We start from the raw sequence: 14,771 nt of genomic DNA, 5'->3' as shown, positions 1-14,771 counted from the left end.
AGCGATGGAGTGGCATGTCTAATATTTTTCTTTTTTTCTTCTCCTTACACCTGTCAGGTCTATTTTCTTCCCAGCCAAGTTACTTGTCTAGACACCTTATTTACTTTTCTTTATTTACCACAATCATCTTCTTCACTAACCCGTCTACAATACATTTGGTATCTGCAATACGACGGGTTAAACTAAGTCTACTTGCTAGTGCTCATTTCCCTTATTCGAAGATCGCCACCATTTGTCGCGAAGGAGAAAAACAAATAAAGGAATCTCGACTCACCTTTTCATCTAGCAATATCCAACATGAGCTCCACCGAGAATACCGAACCCAAGGTCGGCGAGACTAAGCCTGCCGAGATGGCTGAGAGCAAGCCTCTTACTTCATCATCCGTCTTCTCCATGTTTGGCGGCGGCGCAAAGAAAGAGAAGAAGGAGGATGATGATCGTGGTGATGTTTCCGGTAGCGCCAAGGCCCAGCGCGAGGCCGCTGCTGCTGCGAAGGGTGACGACGAGGTATGTATACCATACCCTGTATATCTTGATATACTCTTTTCTGTTTGCCGTGATAAGCGCTGACAAAACTTTTCTGTATAGGAGGAGGTGGCCCCCGATTCGGAGGACGTCCACTTCGAGCCCGTCCACAAGCTCACCGAGAAGATCAAGACAGTAACACACGAGGAGTCTGAGGAGGAGATATTCAACATGCGATGCAAGATGTTTAAATTCACTCAAGACTCTGAGGGTAAGGGTGAATGGAAGGAGCGTGGTACTGGACCCCTCCGCCTACTGAAGCACAAGGAGAACGGCAAGATCCGTCTAGTTATGCGACGAGACAAGACCCTCAAGGTTTGCGCCAACCACTACAGTATGTTTTTTCCATACCCATCACTCTACATATCATAAACTAATAGGGTTGTCTAGTCACCCCCGAGATGACGATCGCTCCAATGTCTACCAGCGACCGTGCCTGGCTCTGGAATGTGGGCGCTGATGTTAGCGAGGGTGAACCCGAGGCTATTACTGTCTCTGTTCGCGTAGCTAATGCTGAGAGTAAGCCGTGGTCATAATCCACACCCGCTATCTAATACTAATGCTTCTCTTAGATGCTCAACTATTTAAGGAAGCCTGGCTCAAGGCCCAAAAGGACAACGAGGTGCTCTTTGCCCAGGCAGCCCAGGCCAAGACCGAGACAGAGGAATCCGAGCCTAAGGCGGAGGAAAAGAAGGAGGAACCCGCTGCTTCCTCGTAATGTACCGGTACTCATGGTGTCAAGGATGGTGTTCGCCCGAAATCCGTTGGGTTGTGGACTTCCAATCACTCATATTCGCTGCACGGTGGATGTATAGAGCAAGTGCTCCGTAGCGGAAGATTTGGAAAGTAGGGCATGTCCTAAAGGATTCACAGAGCAGCGAAGGACGGTAATGATTATGATGGGAGATGAAGAGAGACGCTTAGATAGTGTACGGGTGGATCAAACACCAACTCCCCCAATAACTTAGTCACGACACTTTGTCCCCTGCGAAACACTTCACATTCACAATAAATACAACCCCGATCCCCCCAAAAGATACTACTGATATCGCGAATAGAAGTGTTAATAAGTTTGTAGAGCTGTTGAAGTGATATATATATATATATACCTAACTATGTAGGCTAACTTGTTAGAACTTTGGAAATATTAAGAGACTACCTATCTTGTAGATGTGCAAAATCCAATTTATACTATAACTTAGGTACATACTGTATATTAATAGTGGTTTATTTAAGGTAATGGTATTCCGGGGTTCTCAGTCAATTAAAGAGGTACAGTAGAGCTTTAAATGAGAGATGGGAGGCCACGTGACTTCGCGAAATTATCGACAAGGTGATTTCAAGGTGATTTCAAAGTTATTTCGATGCGACGCGTAATTTTTTAGGCTTCAGCTAATCATTAGCTTTTTTTTAACTCATCACCATTATCTAGATGTACTCGCCACTAAAACCCTTTTAGGCTTGTAATCTACTAAATACGAGTATTCTTTTAGATTTCGAGTCTAGTTTTGATCTCGCACGGTCTGTTTATTGTGTTTGTATTTGTTTGTCCCTACGTCATTTTTTTCCGATATGGAGGGGTGGTGATAGGCCCGTAAACCTCCCGAATACCCCTAAACGTATCGTTTAGCATTGACAGAGATATTTATTATTGATATCTCAAACCCTTCTTCTTAGGCCTACAGTACTAAGAGTCCTCGATATCTTAAGAACGCATCAACTTATCATGGCTCGTAAGAATAAGAATAAGAAACGTCAGACTCAACTTACCTTCGAGTCTACTGGTGCTTCTAGCTCACCGGGTCAAGCTGCACCTGCAAACGTGCGATTTTCTAAAAATACGGGCGCGAGTAGTAGTCCAGGTCGCCCATCTCTAGCGCAAGCAACTCGTTCTTCGGGCCGCTCTAAGAAAAGGCAGAGTAAACTACGAGGTACTGTTGGTATGTATTTGTTACTTTATTTGCTACTTTCTTCTTCTTCTTCTTCTTCTTCTTCTTCTTCTTCTTCTTCTTCTTCTTCTTCTTCTTCTTAGCATATTTTAATTTAAACATGGCTTTGTTACTCAAGAATGGGAGGGTAGTAAATATATTAGTTTGTATTATCTTATTACTCATAAAATACTCATAATTGGATAGGATTATCACAAAATATGACATCGCCAGCTAGGCCGCCCCCAGCGAGTTTTATGCCAAAACTTCATGACTCTAAACGCCTTGTCGTGGGTGATGATTCCGACTCTGAGATTGAAGTGCCAGACCAAGAGGAAGAGGATAACATCCCCGTAAAGTCATCGCAGTCTGTCTCAACTAGACTTCAAAACACCGTCATTGATGACGACGATGATGATGATGATGATGAACCAATCGCTCCTCCCTCTACACTAAAACGTCGACGTCCTCCTGTTATCGCTTTAGATGACGAGGATGAAGATGAGGATGAGGACGACGATGACCGTCCTATTGTCCCCCCTAGCTTGCTGAAACGCCCGCGTCCGAGATTCATCGAACTTGAAGACTCGAGCGACTCGGATGCTTCACCAGTGAAAAAGAGGAAGACATCGGTCTCAACGCCTGGTAGACTTAAGAGACCAACCTCTCTAGCTCCTTCTTCGCCCACGAAACGGGGCGCACCAAAGGGCCATCGTTCTGAAAAGCAGAAGAAGATGGAACTACTTCGCCGCCGAAGAGCTGGCGAGAAGATTGAAAAGCTTACATCTTCAGAAGAAGACTCTGATGAGGAGAAACGTGGACTTTACGACACAGACCCAGAGGAAGAATTCGTTGTCCTAAAGGACTTCGATGACGAGGAGTCAGAAGGTGAAGAGCAAGAAAAGGAGGAAAAGCATACCAAGCGATTACGACGAAAGGAAAAGGAAATTGAGGAGATAAGCCAAGAGGGTAGCCAGGGGGGTGTCGAGGGTCAAGATGGAGACGACGACGACGATAAAGACCTCGAAGATTTCATCTCTGATGACGACGATGCTCCCCTAGGAGCTCCTGCGAACCTGGACATTCCCCTGGAATTCACAGCTCAAGCACATAGGCCATTAAAGGATCAATTCCCATATGTCATCGAATGGCTAGTTCACAACCGTATCAACCCTGCGTTCGAACGCAACGATCCTGTCTACAATAACGCCTGGCGCAAACTGGACGATGAGATCCGCGCCCTCGCATCCTCTAAATTTGCCTCCGCCGCTTGGAAGGCCGAGTTCTACCGTACTCTAAAAGGGAGGCCTAAAATGGAGGCTTACGAGATGGATCGATCCGAAAGAAGCAATGGCCTGTACGATACATGCGACGCCTGCGGTCGAAGCAACCACCCCGCCTCCTTCCGCATTATCTTCCAAGGACACCCATACTACAAAAGCACCCTTGCAGACGTCGAATCTGATACGGAGGATAATGACAGTAATGATGACGAAGACGACGGCAACGAAAGCGATGCCGGTTCCGTCGACACGCAAGGCATGACGCTACCTCCGGTAACCAGAGAATGGCATGTAGGCGTCGTATGCTGTAGTAACGCGGAAACCGCGCACAGTCTCATCCATTGGAAACACGCCCTCAAGGAATGGGTCGAGGAGCGGCTCGAAGATGACGGGTGGATGGCCGCGCACAAGCTTAAGGAGCGCGAGCGCTTGAAAGCTAGGAAGCGCCGCGACCTAGCGAATAGGATCGTTGATGGGTGGCGTGAGAAAGGTATAGTAGCTGCGCTGTACAAGGATTTTAAGAGTACGCTTGAGAGCGCGCGGAACAAGACTACGGGGGGGCGGGGAAGGGGTCGGTTTCGGTAAGGGGTTATCGTGACGGGCAATGAACCTGCTATTGTTTCCTTTTTAAGGTCGAGAGGTCGAGATTGAAGGTTACTGCTGCGAGAGATGTTAAAACCCAGGAAACGACCAGTTGCACTTATACCGCGTGTAAGATTAAGTACTCGACCTCTAGGTGAAAGCCTGCAGGATAGGAAGGACAATCCTCAAGAGCCGCCGAGCCAGTTATGAAGTAGCCACCTGTTACGAAGTCATGAAGCCACGCAGATACTTTAATAATGAACGAAAATAACAGTGCCTTTTATTTTTTCTTAGCTCATTCCTAACCTGATCTCGGTCCCTTTCCTACCGCACCGCCGTGTTATATATCCATGACCAGTATTTCTCTTCTCATTTCTCATTTGTGTTTCTTACTATTTCTTTTTATATCTACCTAATAGCCTTTGCCCTCGTAACGAAATCTCGTATCCGGTCTAAACTCTGCTGGCCATCTGAACCCTCAACACCACTGCTTACATCAACGCCGATGATCCGGCTACCATCTTCGCCGGCGGCAGAGATTACGTCTCCTACGTTCTCCGGCGCTAGGCCACCTGCCAACACGATTCGTAGTTCCTGGTCCTTCGCTAGCGCTGCTTTTACGTCGACGCCGTCAAGTAACTGCCCCGATCCGGACCCTGAGTCGAATAGGGGCGCGGCGTGATATCCGCGAGCGCCCAGCCCTGGCTCACCGGGCGAGAAGCGCCGTAGTACGGGTACAGGGATCGCGCGTGCCCACTCGATCGGCTCGCGGCCATGAAGCTGTACGACGTCGAGGGAGTAACGTTTCTGCAACTCGAGGATTTCGTCCAGGGGTTGGTTCTGGAACACGCCAACAAGTAGGGGGCGGTTAGGAAGAGTAAGTTTGCGGGATGCTGAGGTGAAGAAGTCGCTTGCGGCATTGCTAGATATGGACGTCGTAGAGGAAGTTGATGAATTGGATCGGGAGAAGTCTTGGACTGTTCTGGAAATAGCCTTCGCAGCGTCGTCGTTTACGGTACGCTTTCGTCCTGGCACGAGGATCATGCCGATTAGGTCCGCGCCGGCTTCAGCGGCAGCTAGCGCACCCTCAGGAGTACGCGTGCCGCAGATCTTGACAAGGAGTGGCTTAGGTTTAGGTTTCTGCTGGGCGGTTACTTGGCCCGCGCAGAGCTGCTGGATGAACTGCGATGCGTCGGGGGCACGCATAATAGCCTCGCCCACTAGGATAGCGTTAACGCCGTCCTTATGGTTGGTAACCACGTCTTCGTGAGTGTTGATACCGCTGAGAGCGCATATGATAGTCTCCTTTGGCACGAGACTGCGTAGTCTGCTAGTAGTGCTGAGGTCAACCTCAAAGGACTCAAGGTTGCGGTTGTTGACGCCGATGGCCTTGGCGCCCAGTTCCACCGCCGTTTTCATCTCCTCTGCGTTCTGGACTTCGACCAGGGGCTCCATTCCCAAGGAAAGAGAATACTTGTATAGGCGCGTGAGTAGCTCTACGTCGAGCATCTTGACAATAAGGAGGACCGTGTCGGCACCAGCGAGTCGTGCCTCTAGGATCTGGTATTCCTCGAATATGAATTCCTTTCGGAGCACCGCAGGCCGGTTGGGCATACTGTCTAATACTTGCCGTACGGCACGGAGATCTTCGATGCTACCCTTGAACCAATCTGGCTCCGTGAGCACGGAGATGACGCTAGCCCCTGCCAGAGCGTACTTCTTCGCCTGCGATGGCGCATCGATTTCAAGGGCAAAGATACCTTTCGAGGGCGAGCCTCGTTTAATCTCGGCCATAAGGGAGACATCGAACGGGGTTTGACGTAGGCGGTCAACAAACGGTATCTGAGGGGGGGCGGCGTTAAGTTCGTACGCAGCCTCAAGATCACTTAAACGTTGTGACGGGATCTTCTTCTGGGCTGCCACTGCCTCCTTTCGACGAGCATATATCTGTTGTAATATGTTATTCTTCTTCGGGGCCGCTGTTGTCATACTCTTCGCGACACCGTTAGCCTGCGACTCTTTTTGTAGCTGCTCATTGTCAGCCCAAGTACCCCCTTGCATACGCAAGAAATTCTTGATCATAACCCGACCATCTGCCGACAGAATACTCTCGGGGTGGAACTGGACGCCTTCGACCGTATACTCCTTGTGACGCACGCCCATTATAACACCTTTTGAGCCATCGTCCTTGGGTATCCAGGAGGTGACCTCAAGGCACTCGGGTAGAGTGACATGTGTGCCCGCAAGGGAGTGATATCTTGTCACAGGAAGACTTTGTGCCATTCCCGCATATACTCCCTTAGAATCGTGGGCCAATGGCGAGGTCTTGCCGTGAAGGATTTCTCCGGCGGACTTTACGTCACCACCGTAGACTTCGAAAATACACTGCCTATATATACCCGTGTTAAGCAATAGACTAGAGATAAAGCTTGTAGTGGAGATTGTTCCAACTCACTGGCCCATACAAACCCCAAATATTGGGATCTTTCCTGCAAAGTGCCTAATAGCATCTCGACTTACTCCAGAGTCGGAGCTAGGGTGACCCGGACCGGGGCTGACGACAAGCTGGGTGGGTTTCTTGGCTATCAACTCGTCGAGAGTGATTTGGTCGTTCCGGTATACGGTAACTTTGGCGCCCTCAAGGACGAGGTATTGATATACATTCCAGGTGAAGGAGTCATAGTTGTCTATGAGGATAAGGTTCGAAGCGGTAGGGATAGGAGGTGACGGGTCGGGATGATGAGGAGAGTGGTCAATGATGTCCAGAGTTGTAGCCATGTTTTTACTTATTCCTTAATTTTTGTTTCTCTTGTTTCTTGATTCCTCTTCTTTGTTCTTTTTTGTCTATGTGATAAAACAAGTCGGAGTGGGATGACTCTTCTACTAGCCCGAGTGGAAATGAGGGTATCTCGATTGATAGAATCACAAATTCACTTTTTGGACAAAATAAGAGACGGCATTAACGTGGAAACGACGATATATCTGGTCAAGAATCCCACTCTACCACTCTACCGGCTCCTCAATGGGACTTTTATGTTGTACATGCAAACAATGTTTGAATTATTTCCGGGCATCGGAGGTATGACAAAGTGGCAGAACTCCTTAGCCCCTCCAAAATATAAGGCTGAGGCTAAAAAGCATATCTTTCTTCTATTAGTTAACTAGTTAACTAACTAACTACCTGTTAGTTAGTTATCGATAACATACTTAATGTACATAGGTCATTGCCACATCCGGTGGGCGGTGGCTTTTTTTTTTAGGTGTAGGTGTAGGTAGGTACCTTTTCGTACACTTATCCAATTAGAACTAGCTTTAATTAGATAGGCAGCGCGTACCTGCGCGCGGTATTGCATGTACCCTCTGGGTGGGTACATGTAACGAGTACATGTAACGGGTACATGCACGGCGGAAGCTTCTGACGCTGAACATTCTTTTTTATATTAGTATCCTGTGGAAAGCTCCAATGAATGAGCAGCAAATCCGACCATTTTGCGATTTTCCGATTTTCAACATTTCTCTTAAACCGCGTCGCAGCGAAAAGCTAACAGCTTCTCGTCCTTCGCTAATTCACATGCATTCAATGCAAAGTTAACCTACCCATTGCCTGCTGATAGCTGCAGCAATGGCAGAGTCACTATCCGATCATGTTTATTTACCTCCTTTGGAGCCCTGCTTGAAGGGCGAAACTATCGTCTTGTAAGTGCAACAACACCATGAATTATAGACAACCACTATATATCAGTTACCCTCATCTGCTAACCGCTAACCTTGTTTCTCGTTGACTTTAGATCGTGGAGGCTACTAGCTTCGGCACTGACAGATCCTTCTGGCCATCGACAGAGTAGTTCTGCCGTCGTCGACTATCTCACCGACCCTCTAGTCCAATCTTTCTTCACCAAACCCGGCTCGGCCTTCGATCCGCGAAGCGACAAGAGCCCTCACAATGCAGCCTTTGTTAAAAAGACTGCTGCCATACAAGTTACTCCCGCCCCTAATGATAAGTATGACATAAATGTCATTAAAGAAGATACCCTTTGGTTGAGCAAGACTGCTCTCATCAACGAGATCGCTGCTCTCCGGGTGGTTGTTATCGAGTTCCAATCACGTCCTCGCAATCAGCTCTTAGGTCCTATCTCTAATCAAGATGTCGCGAGTTTACGCGAAGCTGCCGGCGCCTCAAATGCGCAAACCACCAACATCCTCCCTGGGTTTAATATCGTGAGCACGCTCGACGCGGCCGACATACAGGCAAACTTCGAGAAGCCCGAGAGCAGGAAGCAGCGAATATTCCAGACTTACCTTGAAGAACGTCGCTACTACGCTGCTACAAATGACTACATTTTCACGTTGATGCTGCAAGAAAGCATGCCCGCTTCGCCACGGTCCGAAACGTCAGAGACAATCCGAAAGTCTTACCTCAAAGCATACGGCATGTCTCCCAAACAGCCCCAGAAATCCCCGAACGATACTCGCACCAAGGCCTACCACGCTCTCGTATCTCAATATTTAAATTTACTTCCGGATTCTATTACGCGTTCCCAAACCCCTCTTGACAATGTAGTAGATGATAAAATCTTATTGACAGAGGAGTTCAACGAGCGATGGGTTCATACGTGCCTTACTGAAGCTCTTCACCGCATGGTTATTGTCTTCCAGCTTTTGGATTTGTCAAGCGACGTGTTCGTGTCTGCTCAACTCGCTCAGCAATGGTTTTCGTTAGTTGATACACTGGGCTTTTTAGAACAGCTTCAAGGGGTAAGTCACTCGGACCAGATGTAGGAGTAAAATTACCTCCTTGCTAACATTGTCTCTAGCTTCCAGGAAACATATCAGACTTAGCAGTTCCGCTGCAATGTCTAGTATGTGTTATTTCCCTCTCTATTCTTAATCTTCCTCGGATGATGGGTTTCTTCGAGGGAGATGTGGATTTGAATACGGACGATGAATATCTTGCCTCTTCGAATGTTCTCGAACAAATCCACGACGTACTGGAAGGCTTAATTGACCAAGGCTCATTATATGCCGTTCCGGTTTTATTCGCCTGGATACCAGTGGTACATGCCATGTTTTCATCCTACCAAGAACGTGCAGAGAGACGGGATGCAATTCAAAACGAAAAGGCCGTCGAGAACTATGATTCGGCTACGCAGATGGTACCAACCTTGGGTAGGAGGAACTCTGCGGGGAGTATCACTACGATTGATAAGCGGAGGTATGACGACTTTCTCATTAACAAGAGCTTGGACCGCGATTTCAAACGGGTCCAGGTACTTGCTGTTATGGCGACGGACCGGGCACGAGTATACGATGTTATTGCTGCTATGTCCTCTTGTCTTGGGACCTCAGATAATGCGATATTCCCTGATTCGATCGGTTCTCGCATGAGATGCGCGTTTTTAGACTTGCTCCGTGTTACCTATCCTTTCGTAGGATACAAATCAGAGCCGGTTTACGCTTTAATAGCCGTTCTGTCTGGTGGCCAAGGTTATTGGGATCTCTCACAATCTCGCACTACTTCTGCGGAGCAAGACGTTATTACTCTAGCCTTTAACGACGAGGTCATTCTTGAAAGCTATTTCCACCAGGCGCTAAACCGTTTCCCTTACGAATTTATCCCATTTCTTACCTTGTGCCGAACCCTTTATTCTTCGCATACTAATGACAATAATTGCGAGCTCATTTTGAAGCTCCTTCAAAAAACGCCGACGCTTACATTTACTCTGCCCGATGATTTCAACGATTATCAACTTGCCTACGAGGAGGATAATTCTAATAGCTTTCAGTTTCTAGAGGATTTCCCCCTTCTTGCCCCAGTAGCAAGCCGGAGGCGAATTACGGCAGAAGATGAGCATTTCATAATACCGGCGGGCACCTATGGCCGATTCATTGTGGACGAGGGGAGAATTGTGCAAGTAGAATATGAGCACTCTGCCCTAGCTTTGCTTGGAAAGAGACTGGACGCCAATCTTGTTGCAAGCAAGTATAATTTGGAGCTCGGAGAACTTACCACAGAAGATACCGCAGAGACAGTGTCGCTGCTTGCTACACTCGTCCGTACGGAATGCGTGAGAATTCAAACCTTAGGTGAAAACTCTCCCGAAACTCCAGAAGCTGCACTGGCCATTGTAGGCGAGGCCAGCCGAGCGTTGTCACGAACCAAGGACATCATATCGGTTGTTTGTGACACCCTAGATCTTCTTCTAGATGCCGACCCAGAGGGTAATGTGCTAGCCGCTGTAGCGGCCTGCCTGCAGTTCCTCCATGCTGTTCTACCGATATGTCCAGGCAGAGTCTGGTCGTATATGTCGCGGTGCACAATCCTTGGGAACCAAAGCCAAGGAGGTCGACTTGCCAGGCTAGTTGGGAGCCTTGACTTATCTGATGTTCGGTTGGAGTTTCTGATGTCTGCTGTGCGTCTATTCTCTAGTCTCGTCGACAGCGCTATGAGCAGTTCGGTGCGGCGTAAGACGGGTGCAAAGGCAAATTCCAGGCAAAAGCAAACCCAGGATATATGGTTAGGGGTTTCAGACAAGATAGTGACCCAGATTTCCTTGTCGATTGTACGAGCATCGATGGATATTCTAGAGAGTTCGTCGACATGGAGATTCGCGTCCGATCTGGATCGTATGGTCCTCGTACGTGACGTGGTACCGATTATGGACAAAGTTATCTACTACACATTTAGTATGGACGATATAAATTCGAAGACATTTTTGATGTCTGCTCTAGAGCCGGCCGCTAAGTATGTCTTGGATAGTTTCCTCGCGCCATCGGCTGGAAGTCTTCGTATCCAACCACTTCTCGTTACCCTGGTTGCGGCAACGCAACCCTATGGCTCTACCGTATACGCGAACAGGTCCGAGGCTTTCCGGGCCCAGACAAAAGCGGTACTCGGGCTGGCGAAGAGTCTGGTGCGAGTGGCGAATTTTTTCGACCGGTCCTCGACTACGGTTGAGCACCAACTATTTAAAGCAACGCCATTTGTTGCTCGTGTTTGTGCTTGCCATGACACTTTCAGAGGGCCGGCTGTCGAGCTTCTAGAAGCGTTAGTGATCAGTTCCGGCAAAAGTACAGGGGAACCTCCTTCTTTACTTGGATACCTTGGTCCTCAGACGTCCCGTTCGTTCATCCAACTGTTGTCGACGCTAGACAAGCCTTTTGATCAAGCCCAGGAAGTCAGTGCGATCTGGCGATTCTTTTCGACCATTGTTAGAAACAGGCAACAGTGGATGGCGAATTGTCTTCTTACAGGGAAGACACCACGCGATGCTAAAAATGGGACTGGGAAATCAACAGAGACATCTTCAAGTTCCGTGCTCACATCTGCTCTCGATAGGCTTAGCTCTATATCTGAAATTGAGGAGTCAGAAGTTCTCTCAATTTTAGATTTCATCACCTCGGCCCAAAACTTCTGGCCATGGACCATTTTCACCTTACAGAAGAATACCAGCTTCTTGACGGAGCTCCGAAGGTTCGTACGAGACCTTAAGTCATCGTCCCTTACTTCCAAGTCCAATGTATTACGAGCATGCAACGAAGCACGGATCGCTGCATACGTTGCCGAGATATTCGCTATGCAACTCTTCCACCTTCGGCAGATAGGCCAAGCCGATGCATTCGCCAATGAATTGACACGCGATCTGGACTACTATCTGCGAGACGGTGTGGCTGTCTCCGGCTACAACCGTGGCCTGCAAGTTAATTTCGCCCGGAATTTCAGTAACCAATATCCTGGCTGTTCCCTCGATAACTTCAAGCGGACGTTACTCGAGCCTCGGCCTTTAGGAGTTGGTTTCTACTATGCCTTAAGCTTTGCAGACAAGCTACTTGCGTTCGACTCAGGTTGGGTTGGACCTCGGAATAACGGGTTCAGAAGCGAGATGGAAAAGGCCAACGCTAATCTATCGCTAGTCGACGCCCAAATCGTAGGTTTCCTAGACTTTAGGTCCGAATCGAGCTACCGCTAACCTGTATACAGAGTCTTTATCATGCCTGGGAATTCCTGCTCCTTGAGCTCAGTACCTGTCTTCCAAGTAATGATACTCTAAAAAAGCAGTCTTTACAGGTTGCTCAGCAATGCTTAGAGGCGAATGAAGAGACGCAAAGTCACGACCAGGTCTTTGAGCGCCTTGCCGAATCGCGAGTGAACTTGGCACTTATGCTTGTGCAAAGGGTCGTCGACAGCGCCCCATCCCCGGGCGATATCACTCAGCTTTTGACAGCCTTGTGGGCAACGGTTAGTAGCGTTCAAGAGCCGTATGGATCAGAGAACATTTCGCTATACCGAACGCTTCTTAAGCTATTATATGTCACATTGCGAGCTCAGGTTCGATCACTAACGACGAACGCATCTTCCGCTAAGCATGGCAGTGCCGTATCCGCTGCAACAGTTACTCAGGCCGTTTTAAGCATCATTGACATGATCGTTGCCAAAGGATTCCGAACTTTAGTGTCTTTGGTCCACGACACGCAGCCATCTGTCTTGCCTAACGACTTTGCCCTTCTTAATGCTGTCCTGCAAGCCTGTCTTTGCTTTCCAGGGATGGACCAGAATCAAACGCAGATCCTTAATATCCTAACCGCGCACGACGTCGTGCAGGCGGCAGTATCTCTGTACTCGTGGGCGGACAGGATAGCTGATCAAGGCGATCCTATATATGGAGAGCTATCAATCCTTTTCCTACTAGAATTATCCACGTTGCCTTTGGTAGCAGAACAGTTAGCATGCGACGGTTTACTTAACCATATCACGACGGCCAACTTGGCCAGTTACCTCCGTCGCTCGAACGTGAAACCCTTTGCTGATTCGGTTGGATTACAACGCTGCTATAGTATATGGGCTAAGGGTATTGTTCCTTTACTCCTCAACATCTTGACGGCATTGGGTACTACGATTGCCCCCGAAGTCGCATACGTGCTTAACCAATTCCCCAGTCTCATGCAATCCAGCGTTGATAGGTTTGAGCCCCCTAGCGACAGTCGGAGGCGAGACCGCAACGACCGCGACTATATAACGCTTCTATCGGTGTCTGAGATTCATTCACTGGCTCTAATGACACGCGTGCTAGGAGCCTTGCGTGCAAATAATGCCAGGGATGTTCCGGCAGTAGAGTGGGACTCGGCGGCACTTCTAGAGAGCGTTGAGTTCTGGATAGACCGTCGGAAGCTCCTAAGGGAGAGACTGGTGACCTTGGGGTCGCGCGAGGCGGAGTGGAGGAGTATGCCGCCCTCGGATCGGAACAAGGGTAGAGGGTTCGAGAGCAAGCTCGAGGAAAAGGTTGTAGAGCAGTTGGAGCTCGTGCGAATTGTACTAGGTGAAGGTTTGGAATGAGCATAGCACTAGGTACCTAGGTAGGATAGGCAGATGGTTAGAATCAACGGCGCTTGTTCTTTTGCCTTATTCTGTTGCCTACCTAAGTTAATAATTTACGACGTTTGCGACAGTGCTCTATATGATTCGTACAAGGGACTACTTGTATTATAATTTTCGATATATAAGTGATGGTGTATGATGTTGAGTGTGCTTCCAATTATTTACTACGACATTATATACGTGTAAGTTCATATACGGAGTTGAAATAGCGATATTCAAGGCTCATCTCCAAAGCCGGGGTATCATCCCCAGATGGGAACCCCCTATAGTCCCTATTAATACATCAAGGCTATTCCCAGCCTTGGCTCCAGTGCCAGTGACGATAGGACACCAAACAGACTTTGAAGTCAAGGTCGCCCGACCCAACCTAGCGCTTTTCATATCATTCCATGTAGGACATAGACAACTTATATCTATCTAGTCCTAACCAGCTACATCCCAAAACCTCAAGCTCTGAGCGTAATATACATACAGCCCACTAACCCTCAGAAGGGAAAAACAAGAGCGCTCTCCTCGAAAAGGGTTGATTTATCGGAATCCGCCTCCCTGCTGCTGCTGTTGCGTCATCTGGGCATTGTGCTCTTGGAACCGCTCGCTGAGGCGCTGGGATAAGGCCATGTGCTTTTGGACGCAGCGGGCGACACATCCGGACTCACGACCTGTTAGAGACTTGGAGGTGAAATCATCGATGCAGGACATGAAGCAATGGTCGACTAGGTTGCTAAAGAGCTGTTTAAAGTTGGTTTTAGCAGGTTGACGTATGTATTTATGGAATCCAAGAATTAGATCAACGTACGCCAAAGAAAACTTTCATCTGCTGCTTCTGCATGCGCTGCTCCAGCTCGCGCGTCTCGGATGCCGTTAACCTATAAAAGTTCCAATCATATTAGTTATATGTTTTCTATATTTTCTTTATAGATCTTTCTTTATAGATCTTGTCTCAATTTCAAATCGACTTACCCGTCCATATCGTCTCTATGGTTTGTAAATTGGGTGGTTTGAATAGAAGATTGAAACAACGGGTTCTAACGGTAACAGTTAAGAGGCTTAAATGTAAAACCTGGGAATGACGATTGAAAA

The 14,771-nt window shown here is 48.1% G+C and overlaps 5 protein-coding genes across 6 annotated transcripts; 3 read left to right on the top strand and 2 right to left on the bottom strand.

Annotated features, from left to right (window-relative positions):
• Positions 1-297: 297 nt before the first annotated feature.
• On the top strand, positions 298-1,243 carry GL218_09304 (Ran-specific GTPase-activating protein 1; the record flags this gene model as incomplete). Its single annotated transcript, XM_033586138.1, has 4 exons — positions 298-507; positions 589-859; positions 916-1,044; positions 1,098-1,243. 4 exons carry the CDS (start codon positions 298-300, stop codon positions 1,241-1,243), a joined length of 756 nt encoding a protein of 251 aa, XP_033439742.1.
• Positions 1,244-2,674: 1,431 nt separating this feature from the next.
• GL218_09303 (putative transcription factor iiic-like protein) lies at positions 2,675-4,321 on the top strand (the record flags this gene model as incomplete). Of its 2 annotated transcripts, none has more annotated exons than XM_033586137.1 (1): positions 2,675-4,321. In XM_033586137.1, one exon carries the CDS (start codon positions 2,675-2,677, stop codon positions 4,319-4,321), a length of 1,647 nt encoding a protein of 548 aa, XP_033439740.1. The 2 variants fall into 2 exon arrangements, with proteins under 2 accessions (XP_033439740.1, XP_033439741.1); XM_033586136.1 differs by having other exon boundaries at positions 2,711-4,321.
• A 405-nt stretch (positions 4,322-4,726) lies between these two features.
• GL218_09302 (Multifunctional tryptophan biosynthesis protein) lies at positions 4,727-7,096 on the bottom strand (the record flags this gene model as incomplete). Its single annotated transcript, XM_033586135.1, has 2 exons — positions 4,727-6,707; positions 6,774-7,096. 2 exons carry the CDS (start codon positions 7,094-7,096, stop codon positions 4,727-4,729), a joined length of 2,304 nt encoding a protein of 767 aa, XP_033439739.1.
• Positions 7,097-7,940: 844 nt separating this feature from the next.
• GL218_09301 (uncharacterized protein) lies at positions 7,941-13,649 on the top strand (the record flags this gene model as incomplete). Its single annotated transcript, XM_033586134.1, has 4 exons — positions 7,941-8,014; positions 8,107-9,073; positions 9,133-12,243; positions 12,297-13,649. 4 exons carry the CDS (start codon positions 7,941-7,943, stop codon positions 13,647-13,649), a joined length of 5,505 nt encoding a protein of 1,834 aa, XP_033439738.1.
• Positions 13,650-14,219: 570 nt separating this feature from the next.
• GL218_09300 (Mitochondrial import inner membrane translocase subunit TIM9) lies at positions 14,220-14,659 on the bottom strand (the record flags this gene model as incomplete). The annotated part of the gene is made up of 3 exons (XM_033586133.1): positions 14,220-14,420; positions 14,488-14,557; positions 14,652-14,659. 3 exons carry the CDS (start codon positions 14,657-14,659, stop codon positions 14,220-14,222), a joined length of 279 nt encoding a protein of 92 aa, XP_033439737.1.
• Positions 14,660-14,771: the final 112 nt, after the last annotated feature.

The sequence above is a fragment of the Daldinia childiae genome (genome assembly GCF_008694065.1).
Source record: "Daldinia childiae strain JS-1345 chromosome Unknown Scaffold18, whole genome shotgun sequence".
NCBI lineage: Eukaryota > Fungi > Ascomycota > Sordariomycetes > Xylariales > Hypoxylaceae > Daldinia > Daldinia childiae.
Note: the sequence above shows the minus strand (reverse complement) of the source record. Positions and strands in the feature narration are given on the sequence as shown.